The 12,429-nt window shown below is 48.6% G+C and overlaps 1 protein-coding gene across 6 annotated transcripts in view; it reads right to left on the bottom strand.

Annotated features, from left to right (window-relative positions):
* The window catches only part of LOC115097983 (granulocyte colony-stimulating factor receptor-like), a 151,307-nt gene that overhangs the window by 18,331 nt on the left and 120,547 nt on the right, over nucleotides 1-12,429 (bottom strand). For 4 of the 6 annotated variants that reach the window (XM_029614208.1, XM_029614209.1, XM_029614213.1 and 1 more), the window contains 2 exons: nucleotides 12,197-12,385; nucleotides 8,444-8,545 (listed from right to left, as the gene is read on the bottom strand). In XM_029614208.1, coding sequence (XP_029470068.1) covers nucleotides 8,444-8,545; nucleotides 12,197-12,385 — 291 coding nt within the window. The remainder of the gene's footprint in view (nucleotides 1-8,443; nucleotides 8,546-12,196; nucleotides 12,386-12,429) is intronic. The other 2 variants (XM_029614211.1, XM_029614212.1) reach the window with 2 other exon arrangements.

Genomic DNA, 12,429 nt, shown 5'->3' with positions numbered 1-12,429 from the left:
AAGACAGTTACTCGGGTTGAGGAGTTGGAGATGTCACTGACGCAAGCACAGGCGAAGGTGGATGCCCTGGAGAGAAAATATGAGGTCTTGCTGGAAAATAACTGACGATATCGAAAATTGTGGCCTGAGGAAAAATCTGAGGATAGTGGGCCTGCCCGAGAAAGTAGAGGGTAAGGACCCGTTGGACTTTTTTTCAAAATGGCTGCCAGAGGTCTTGGGGTTTGAGATGCGGAAACGTCGCCTGAAGATTGAAGGGGCTCATAGAGCGCTGGCTGTTCTGCCGCCACCCGGAGGAAGGCCGAGAGCGGTAATAATACAGATGCATAGTTAGGTAGCCAAAGCCTGAATAATGGCAAAGGCCTGGTTACAATCTGCTATTTTGTATGACTTGCATAAAGTCATGATTTTCCAAGACTTTTCGTTTCACATGCAAAAGAAATGGGCAAGTTATATGGAAGTGAAACGTGGGTTGAGGGCTAAGGGGATCTCGTATGCCCTGTTGTACCCGGCCTGCCTTAAAGTCATGCCGGCAGGGTGGCCCCCGTTATTTTTTGATACCATGGATGCTGTCAAAGACTTTCTAGAGGCTGCCAATACAGGTATGGATGGCGCTCAAGGACAGACGGAGCGCTGAGGATCGCATCTGAGAGAGGATGCCATTTTCTATAGCCGGGGGAGGGGAGATGACAGATGGTGTTTATTCCAGTTTATGGCAAGCACCAACCCCCTTAGTCGAGGGTTCAGGTTTTTTTTTATGTTTTGGGTTTGAAGTTTTTGGTGGGGACTTTTGTTTTATTTACCTCATGCCATGGGACAAGATGGTGGCGTTCCTGTTCTGCTTCCTTTTTAATTTGTTTGCTGCATGGGATACTAGCTCGGCCTGGCTGTTTGCAAGGACCTCGGCTGGACTCCGACAAGGCAAGCACTTGTGTTCCCTTTTTATCGCTGAGGTTTTGCCCTCCAGAGAGTTTTGTGGAATTGTCAACTGCTCTGGTTCCTTCGGGGATCGGTGGACTAGATATGCAGATGTGGTCCTGACGCCCGATAATATTTATGTTACAGACCTCAGAGCTAACTGCTGTATGCACATCACCTGGCAATGAATTCCAGAACTTAACTATGCGCTGAATGAAAAAGAATTTTCTTCGATTTGCTTTAAATGAGCTACTTTCTAACTTCATGGAGTGTCCCCTGGTTCTTCTATTATCTGAAAAAGTAAATAACCGATTTACATTAACTTGTTCAAGACCTTTCATGATTTTGTAGACTTCTATCATATCCCCCCTCAGTCATCACTTCTCCAAACTGAAAAGCCCTAACTTCTTTAGCCTTTCCTCATAGGGGAGCTATTCCATGCCCCTTATCATTTTGGTCGCCCTTCTCTGTACCTTCTCCAGTGCAGCTATATCCTTTTTGAGATGCGGTGACCAGAACTGCACACAGTTTTCAAGGTGCGGTACAGAAGCATTATGATATCCTCTGTTTTATTTGCCATTCCCTTCCTAATAATTCCTAATATTCTGTTTTCTTTTTTGATCGCCACAGCACACTGAGCCAACGATTTCAATGTAGTATCCACTATGACGGCTAGATCTCTTTCCTGGGTGGTAACTCCTAAGAAAGAACCTAAATCGTGTAACCTCAACAAGGGTTATTTTTCCTATATGCATCACTTTGCACTTGTCCATGTTAAATTTCATCTGCCATTTGGAAGCCCAATCATCCAGTCTCGCAAGATCCTCCTGCAATTCATCACAATCCGCTTGAGATTTAACTTTTCTGCACTGGTCCAAGTACATCACCTCCTATCCCATGACTTTTTAGTTTTCGTAGAAGCCTCTCATGCAGGACTTTGTTGAACGCCTTCTGAATGATGACATGATAACCAATGGGATAGTGCTATACCAGGGTACAAATTACATAGCAATGACAGAGAGGAGCATCTTGGTGGCAGGGTGGCGCTTTATGTCCAGCATGGCATAGAATCCGACAGGATAAAGATCCTGCATGAGACTAAATGCACAATTGAATCTTTATGGGTAGAAATCCCTTGTGTGTTGGGGAAGAGTATAGCGATAGGAATATACTACCGTCCACCTGGCCAAAATGTTGAGACAGACAGTGAAATGCTAAGAGAAATTAGGGAAGCTAACCAAACTGGTAGTGTAGTAATAATGGGAGATTTCAGTTACCCCAATATTGACTGGGTAAGTGAAACATCAGGACATGCTAGAGAGATAAAGTTCCTGGATGGAATAAATGACAGTTTTATGGAGCAATTGGTTCAGGAACCAAAGAGAGAGGGTGTAATTTTAGATCTAATTCTCAGTGGAGCACAGGATTTAGTGGTGGGGCAGCTTGGCAATAGTGATCATAATATGATCAAATTTGAATTAATGACTAGAAGGGGGACAGTAAGTAAATCCATGGCTCTAGCGCTAAACCTTCAAAAGGGAAACTTTGATAAAATGAGAAAAATAGTTTGAAAAAAACTAAAACGTGCAACTACAAAGGTAAAAAGTGTGCATTGTTAAAAAATACCATCCTAGAAGCACAGTCCAGATGTATTCCACACATTAAGAAATGTGGAAGGAATGCAAAACAATTATCGGCATGGTTAAAAGGTGAGGTAAAAGAGACTATTTTAACTAAAAGATCTTCAGTCAAAAATTGGAAGAAGGATCCATCAGAAGAAAATAGGATAAAGCATAAGCATTGGCAAGTTAAATGTAAGACATTGATAAGATAGACTAAACGAGTGTTATGCTCAGGCTTGTGGACCCTTGGCCGACGAGAGGATGGTATACCTTTCGGAGGGTCCGTAGGCTCTCTCGTCGGGTGGCGAGGCAGAACAGGAGGCAGGACCAGCTGACCCTTGGCACTGGAGGCTGAGGCGAATACAGAGGCGATGAAGAGACGAGATGAGGTGCTGTGTCTTCACCACTGGTGGTCAGCGGTCCCCCCGGGAGGAGCCCGTAGGGACCCGACCGCTGGGACTTAGGTGGACCTAGGGAGGTCAGGGAACGGTGCAAGGGCCAACTGGAGCTTCGCCCTGGAAGCCCACGGTTCCCCCAGGAGGAGCCCGTAGGGACCCGGGCCGCTGGGACTTAGGCGGGCCCTTGGAGACGGTAGTATTGAAGAAGTCCTAGGTCAAGTGCCAGAGGGTCGTTGCTCACCAGTCCGAAGTTGTACGCCAGAGAATCACCACTTGCCAATCCGAAGTCAGGAACCAGAGAATCACCATCAGCCAATCCGAAGTCAGGAACCAGAGAATCACCGTAAGCCAATCCGAAGTCAGGAACCAGGAACACCAAGATGGAGCAGGATCCAAAGTTCAAGGACTCACCGAAGCAAGCAGACTGGACAGCGCTGGAGGACGTTGCCAAGTCACTGGATGAGCAGAGGAAGCTGCCTTTTACACTTCCTCTGCCCTGGCTGATAGAGAACAGGTGAGGCCATTTAAAGAGATGGGTCCCTTTAATTCTGTGGAGGGGGCGTGGCCTCATGCCCAAGCATGGCGGTGGCCATCTTGGATTTCCCCTGCGGAGGGGAGATGCCGCTGGGGGGAAGCAGGACGGCTTCCCCTGCAATGGGCAGCGCCGGAGGCCGCACAGGCGCGATGGCCCGAGTCACAGCCCTCCCCCGGGGCTCCCGCGGCGCCGCGAATCAGGTAGGGGCTGCGGTCGTGGGGCACCACGGCCGCGGAGCACAACAGTACCCCCCTCTTTAGGGCATCTCCCTGGAGGCCTGGGTTTAGCTGGATGGTCCTTGTGGCACTGCTCCAGCAAATTCCGGTCCAGGATGTTAGCCAGTGGTTCCCAGGAATTCTCCTCGGGGCCGAAGCCTTCCCATGCTATCAGGTATTCCCATTTATTCCTGTGTTTCCTTACTTCTAGGACCTCTCGGACTTGATAAGTGAGGTCATCTTCAGAGGCAACAGGTTGCGGAGTTGGAGGTGTGCTGGAAGGCCATGATAATACCAGAGGCTTCAGTAGGGAGACGTGGAACGTGTTGTGGATCTTGAGAGACGGGGGGAGACGAAGTTGATACGAGACTGCTCCCACCTGCCTGATGATGGGAAACGGTCCAATAAATCGCGGGGCCAGTTGCGATGATGGCAACTTCAAGCGGATGAACTGCGTGCTCAACCAAACTTTCTGGCCCGGCTTGAGAGGCGGGTACGGTCTTCTGTGCCGGTCAGCATAACTCTTAACTGCCTGGCCTGCCCTGACCAGGGTGCGTTGCGTGGATATCCACAGCCGATGCAGCTCATCGGCAGAGAGTTGAGCTGTCGGAGATGCGACCGTGATGGGGACAGGCAGTGGCGGGCGTGGCTGTTTCCCATACACTATCTAAAAGGGGGAGGCCCCCGTAGCAGCAGAGATATGAGAATTCAGCGCGAATTCAGCCCAGGGTAACAGGCTAGCCCAGTCATCTTGTTTTTCGTTAACATATAGCCGAAGGAATTGCTTCAAGGTCTGGTTGGTTCTCTCTGCGAGACCGTTAGTTTATGGATGGTAGCCGGATGTATAATCTAGAGTGATGTCGAACTTCTGGCAGAGAGCCCTCCAGAATTTGGCTGTAAATTGAGGCCCTCGAACAGACAAGATGCCTTTAGGTAGGCCATGAAGCCTGAAGATGTGCTAAACGAACAGCTGGGCCAGCTGGGGTGCCGATGGCAATCCTGGCAAAGGTACGAAGTGCGCCATCTTGCTAAAACAATCGACTACCACCCAAATTACCGTGTTGCCATTGGATAATGGCAGGTCCACCACGAAGTCCGTCGCCACGTAGCTCCACGGTTCAGAAGGCGCGGGTAATGGTTGAAGTAAGCCTGGGGTGGACCCGAAGATTCTCTTGTGGCGGGCACAGGTCTGGCAGGACGCCACATAGGCCCGGACATCCTTATTTACCTTTGGCCACCAGTAATATCGGCGCAGAGTCTGCAATGTGCGGGATTGCCCTGGGTGGCCGGAGCAGCGGGAATCGTAAGCCCATGCCAGCACTTGTTTCCGTAAGCGCGGCAGAACCAGAGTTTTCCCAGGTAGAATGATGGTGGTAGCCAACAGGAGGATGCAGGATGGCTCAATAATGTACTGAGGTTCCTCAGAACCTTCTGTTGAATCAAATACTTGAGATAGGACATCAGCCTTGATGTTCTTCCCAGCCAGTCTGTACGGGAGAACGAAATTAAAACGGGTGAAGAACAGGGCCCACCGGGCTTGTCGTGGGTTGAGCCGTTGTGCCCGGTGCAAGTATTCTAAGTTCTTATGGTCCGTGAAGACCGTAAACTGGTGCTGTGCCCCTTCCAGCCATGGGCGCCATTCTTCCAAGGCCACCTTGATGGCCAAGAGCTCCTTGTCGCCGATGGCATAATTCCGCTCGGCAGGCGAGAACTGGCGGGAGAGGAAGGCACAAGGATGTAGCTTATGGCCCTCGGAGGCCTGGCTCAGGACGGCCCCTACTCCCTCTGAGGATGCGTCCACCTCTATAAAGAAGGGTCGTTGCGGATCTGGGTGACGAAGGCATGGTTGCTGCGTGAATGCCTCCTTGAGACAACGAAAGGCGGCCTCTGCTGCCGGAGGCCATTTTTTGGGATCCGCGCCTTTCCGGGTCAGAGCTGTCATCGGGGCAACAATTGACGCGTAGTGAGGGATGAAAGAGCGGTAATAGTTGGCAAAGCCTAGAAATCTTTGGAGTGCCTTGAGCCCGGACGGCTGTGGCCATTCCCGAATGGCACTTAGCTTTTGTGGATCCATGCGGAATCCCTGACTGGAGACTATATATCCCAGGAAGGTAAGAGAGTCCTGCTCAAACTGGCACTTTTCGAGCTTTGCATACAGCTTATGTTCTCTGAGGCGTTGTAACACTTGAACGACGTGCTGCTGGTGAGCGGCCAAGGTAACGTAAAAAATCAGGATATCGTCCAAATAAACTACCACGCATTGGTACAGGAGGTCGCGGAGTATCTCGTTCATAGTATTCTGAAATACTGCGGGGGCATTACAGAGCCCGAACGGCATCACCAAGTACTCATAGTGGCCGTCACGGGTATTGAAGGCCGTCTTCCATTCGTCGCCTTCCTTAATACGAATGAGGTTGTAGGCCCCTCGGAGATCCAGTTTGGAGAAGATCCTCGCACCTTGTAGCCGGTCGAATAGCTCAGAGATGAGAGGCAGGGGATAACGGTCCTTGATCGTTATGGCATTCAGGCCCCTGTAGTCAATGCAGGGGCGGAGCGTTCCATCCTTCTTTCTGACGAAGAAGAATCCAGCCCCTGCGGGGGACTTTGACTTCTGAATGAAGCCCTTCTCCAGATTCTCTCTAATATATTCATTCATAGCCTGCGTCTCTGCAGGAGAGAGGGCGTAGGTGCGTCCTCGAGGAGGCTCAGTGCCAGGGAGGAGATTGATGGCACAATCGAACGGTCGATGAGGTGGAAGTACTTCAGCCTTCTGCTTAGAAAACACATCTGCGTATGAGGCATATGGAGCTGGCAGGCCTGGGAGATTGATGGTGGCGATCGGGCAGGGCCCTGGAGCCACAGCTTGGAGGCAATTGCCGTGGCAATTCGGCCCCCAACGAGCCAGCTGCAAGGTCTTCCAATCGAACTGGGGCTCGTGCTCCTGGAGCCACGGGAGTCCTAGGACAATGGGATGGATAGAGTACTCCAGGACATAAAATGACATCTGTTCCTGATGCAGGACCCCGGCCCTCAGCTGGACAGGAATAGTGGCGTGCGTCACCCGTTCCGGAAGAGGCTTCCCTTGGATGGAAGAGATGACCAAGGGACGAGACAGCAGAACTTGAAATCTTTAAATGTTCAACCATCCCTTTCATGATAAAATTCCCGCCGGCACCGGAATCCACCAAGGCCAGCGTGTGGAACTCTCCATCCGCCGCGGTTAATGCCACTGGCAGGGTTAGTGGAGGTGCAGGAGTGGTACGGCCCAGGAAGAGACCTCCTTCAGGTCCTAGGGCCGAGAGTTTTCCGTACGCGTCGGGCAGGCAGCAATCCGATGGCCCGCTGCACCGCAGTAGAAACAGAGCCCCTTCCTCATTCGCCGTTGACGCTCTTGTGGAGAGACTTTCCCGCGACCCAACTCCATGGGTTCGTTCTGTGAAGGATGGCGTGGGTATGAGCCCTTTGTGCTGCGGCGATAGGTCCTCTCACTGTCCGCTGACACTGGAGTGACCAATGGGCAGACAGTGAAGGAATTAATAAATTAATATTAAGTGTCCGTAAGGGCCAAAGTGGGTTCAGGAAGGATCAAATTAATTTAAGGTGAGAGTAGGGGTTTAGGAAAGGAAGGAGGAATTTGCTGGCCAGACCAGACCTGACCTGACCCGACCCGACCCGGCTCAACCTTGTTTCCTGCCCTTCTTTCTATCGCAGGAAGTTTAAAGACGGCTTCTGACCAGGAGTTAAATTTCCTTGGTAAAAGGAGGCATGCTAATGTGCCTCCTTCAATTACAGGGTAATAACTAATTACAGGGTAATAACTCCGGCAGGAACCATGCCCGATCACCTTTAAAAAGAGACTCAAAACTTGGCTATTCGAACAAGCTATTAATTTATGCTAATAATTCCCTCTTACCTCACCTTACTTTCCTACAAGCTATTCTATCAGATTCCATCAGATTATATTTCAGTTTAGCGTTCCAACTCTGCAGTCAACCAATCCAAATATGTGCTCCATGTACCGGGACTTTAATTATTCCAGTACGCACCTAGATCTTTAGCCAGGTTAGTCTTAGCTCCACTATAAAATCTTATTACTTTATTATTTATTCGTTGTACGTTATTCCCCAGTTCCTTGTGATCCAAGTTTATCTCCCTTGTTCAATGTAATCACATTCTTACATGCTTGTTAATGTTCTAATGTAAACCGAAGTGATATGTAACTTTGCTACATGAATTTCGGTATATAAAAATGTTAAATAAATAATAATAGCTAATAAGGCTTATTACCCTGCAATATGCATCAGACAAGCTAAGCTTGCAGTGGGTTTTTTAGTGTGGTTTTTTTGGGGGCGCTAAAGGCCATATTATTTATTTTATTTTTATTTGATTTATATTCTGCCTTTCAGCCACTTCAAAGCAGATTACATTCAGGTGCTGTAGGTATTACATACCTGGGCAAGGTTAGCACCGACAAACCCAAGCAAAAACCAGAGTAAAAACCTGTGGTAGGCTTAGCGAGACTTATTACATCAGCCCCACTGTTCTTCAGTGTCAGATTATTATGGCTGTCTCCTGAAGCATAGCCTGCTTATTATTTGGATGCAATAAGGTATGCTAAAACATGCCCAGTGGTTCTGGCATTTGAACAATAATTTACTGATGTTTGTACAGCGTTTGTACAGTGTTACCCTTTCTCAGGGTGGGGATTCCCTGCAGAGGGAAGATGCAGCCTGTGGCCTTTGGGTGCATTTTACTCACCCATCTGTTTAGAGTAAGAACAGGTGGTCCCAGACGCCCAGACATCCCCATCACTCAGCGCATGGACAGACAGATTGTACAGACGGCCCGGCTCAAAAGCATCTGCAATTCAAATTACAACATGATGAGAAAATAAAAAAATGTATCCCCCAACCAACAAATCTCCACCGCGATTAACCCTAAGCAATGGCAAAACTCAGATCAGGGTGTACTACAAATCTGGTTTTTAGCACTTCTTCCATGCCCCTCACAGTCATAGCACTTCGGAAATAGACATGCATCCCGCTGGTGGATGGCTCTGCACAATGGTGCTAGACATGACCACACCAGCCACAGAGGCAGGCACTAGATGCACCAGTGAGCAGAGAAGAAAAGGAAGGTTAATGGTGTGGCATAGCTATAACTGTGTAGAGTGAGGTGGGTTCTATCCTCAGCTCTGCCATTCCTCTATCTTGTCCAAGATCATAACGGAGTGGCAGAGTTGGGGACAGAACCCACCCTGGATTCCTGTAACTCCCAGCGCTGTTTTCCCATCACTACACCATTCTCCACTTTCTCATATCATTAGGAGCTTTGCTATTTTCCCCATGGTACGTGATCTCAGATTGGGATCTGCGAAACCCCAGAAATGAAAATGCTTGGAAGAGGGTGGGGTGTTTCAGGATCACAATCAGAAGTCACAAGTAAGAACATAAGAACATAAGAACATGCCATACTGAGTCAGACCAAGGGTCCATCAAGCCCAGCATCCTGTTTCCAACAGAGGCCAATCCAGGGCATAAGAACCTGGCAAGTACCCAAAAACTAAGTCTATTCCATGTTACCATTGCTAATGGCAGTGGCTATTCTCTAAGTGAACTTAATAGCAGGTAATGGACTTCTCCTCCAAGAACTTATCCAATCCTTTTTTAAACACAGCTATACTAACTGCACTAACCACATCCTCTGGCAACATATTCCAGAGTTTAATTGTGCGTTGAGTAAAAAAGAACTTTCTCCGATTAGTTTTAAATGTGCCACATGCTAACTTCATGGAGTGCCCCCTAGTCCTTCTATTATCTGAAAGAGTAAATAACCGATTCACATCTACCTGTTCTAGACCTCTCATGATTTTAAACACCTCTATCATATCCCTCCTCAGCCATCTCTTCTCCAAGCTGAAAAGTCCTAACTTCTTTACTCTTTCCTCATAGGGGAGCTGTTCCATTCCCCTTATCATTTTGGTAGCCCTTCTCTGTACCTTCTCCATCGCAATTATATCTTTTTTGAGATGCGACGACCAGAATTGTACACAGTATTCAAGGTGCGGTCTCACCATGGAGCGATACAGAGGCATTATGACATTTTCCATTTTATTCACCATTCCATTTCTAATAATTCCCAACATTCTGTTTGCTTTTTTGACTGCCGCAGCACACTGCACCGACAATTTCAATGTGTTATCCACTATGACGCCTATATCTCTTTCTTGGGTTGTAGCACCTAATATGGAACCTAACATTGTGTAACTATAGCATGGGTTATTTTTCCCTATATGCATCACCTTGACTTATCCACATTAAATTTCATCTGCCATTTTGATGCCCAATTTTCCAGTCTCACAAGGTCTTCCTGCAATTTACCACAATCTGCTTGTGATTTAACTACTCTGAACAATTTTGTATCATCTGCAAATTTGATTATCTCACTCCTCATATTTCTTTCCAGATCATTTATAAATATATTGAAAAGTAAGGGTCCCAATACAGATCCCTGAGGCACTCCACTGCCCACTCCCTTTCACTGAGAAAATTGTCCATTTAATCCTACTCTCTGTTTCCTGTCTTTTAGCCAGTTTGTAATCCACGAAAGGACATCACCACCTATCCCATGACTTTTTACTTTTCCTAGAAGCCTCTCATGAGGAACTTTGTCAAATGCCTTCTGAAAATTCAAGTATACTATATCTACCGGTTCACCTTTATCCACATGTTTATTAACTCATTCTCTTGTCTTTGGTTATACACCACAACACACACTCTCAAAATTGCTGCTCACACAGCTATTTTCAGAGATAAGTTACAGGAAACAAAATGGACTTTTTGCATCTTTTACCAGATGTAAAAACCTCGAAAATACCTTTACTACAGAAACCACAAGATCAAGAGAAAAGCACTTTGTCAGCCAGCTGAATGCTGAGGTGCTCTCCCTGCAATGCTCTGATCTGTTGATTCCTTCCCCACAGAATTTATTGTTAGCAGCATGGTTATTAGGATTCTGTTAGTATGTGGTCCCTGGGCCGAGGTGAGAGATGGTACCGCCCACGGGGAGGAGCCCTGTGAGCCTCACCGACAGGAGGCAAAGTCTCAGTGATGTCAGACACAGTACAGTCTAGAGCAGTGGTTCTCAACCCTGTCCTGGGGACCCCCCCAGCCAGTCGGGTTTTCATGATATCCACAATGAATATGCATGAGAGAAAATTTGCATACACTGTCTCCATAACATGCAAATTTTCTCTCATGCATATTCATTGTGGATATCATGAAAACCCGACTGGCTGGGGGGGTCCCCAGGACAGGGTTGAGAACCACTGGTCTAGAGTCTTTATTAAAAGAGATAGAAGCACTACCCGCGGAGTGGGGAGTGCCAGAGAGGAGGTCACACAGGCCTAGAGACACAGGGTTGGTGGAATGGGGAATGGGGGATGCCCAGAGGGAATACCTCCATAGAGTTGCTAATTGTCCGCAGAGTGGGGTACATCGATGAGGTCTTCAGTAGAGATGGTAGTGGCCCACAGAGCAAGGTACACAGAAGAAGGTCCTTAGTAGAGATGGTAATGGCCCGCAGAGCAGGGTACACAGGTGAGGGTCTTCAGTAGAGGTGATAGCAGTCCACAGAGCGGGGAACACTAATGAGGTTCGCAGTTGAGTTGGTAATGGTCCGCAGAGCGGGGTACGCCAGAGAGGTCCTTGATAGAACAGGAAGTGGTCCGCAGAGTGGGGTACTCACGAAGAGAGTAGCGATGGTTCCAGGGAAGCCCCGGGAAACGGGTCAGGCAGAGTCCCAGGTCAGGCCCTCCGAGGAGCAGGTACTCGAGACATCTATGCCAGGAAGCAGGAACTGGAACGCAGGTCCTCTGAGAGCGAGGTGGATTTAGCAAGGATGGATCTCTTTGCCAAGTCGTCCGTAAGCAGGGCCAACTGGTTTAAATATCCTGAAGGGATGACGTCATCCGGAGGAGACACCCCCCGAGGTTCCCGCCATGACGTGCTTAAGACTGGCCCATGCGCGTGTGCACGCACCTAATGGATACTGATTGCAAGATGGCGGTTGGTGGCGTCGTGCTGCCTCAGGAGGCCTGGGAGCGGTAGGCAGGCCGTCGGCAGCTGGCGGAGGCTGCCATTCTACCCCATGGAGTCAGGGAAGCCTAAAGAGAGGTGAGCAACAGCGGTCGCAGCCGCCTGCGACCGACGGGCGTAAGAATGGTGACATCTGCTATACTATAATGCACAATATTTGAAAACCACAAGAGCAAAGTGGCTACCTAGAAGGAGACCTCCAGGCTTATCTACTTGCATTTCTATAAATAGGAAATGTAAGTTTTGCCAGGTAAAGCTCTCTGTGGCGATACCCAGCGGATTAGGGTGCACACAGTGTTATCTTTCTCCCACATATGGGAATTTAATGCCAGATACTGTGCATGAGTTTATACAGGTACGGTTTCCTCAAGCCCCCGACACACACTCAAACACATGTGCCAGGTGGGAGATTTACCTTTTATGACTGTATAGTTGATGCTGCCAGCCTCGTAATGCCAGCTAACATTCCGGCTGGGTTTCCCTGGCTCCTCAAACCACTCAAAGATGTAAGAAGCTGCTCGTAGGAGAGGGGCTGCCCAGTGGAGGACAAGACTGTGGTCATCTACTGGAGAGACGAGGACAGAGAGGAGCGAGTTAGACGTCACTGAGAGGGAAAGAATGGGGGGGGGGGGGGGGGGGGAGAGAGAG

Source organism: Rhinatrema bivittatum, chromosome 8, assembly GCF_901001135.1.
Source record: "Rhinatrema bivittatum chromosome 8, aRhiBiv1.1, whole genome shotgun sequence".
Classification (NCBI taxonomy): domain Eukaryota; kingdom Metazoa; phylum Chordata; class Amphibia; order Gymnophiona; family Rhinatrematidae; genus Rhinatrema; species Rhinatrema bivittatum.
This window is presented reverse-complemented; position numbering and strand designations above follow the sequence as displayed.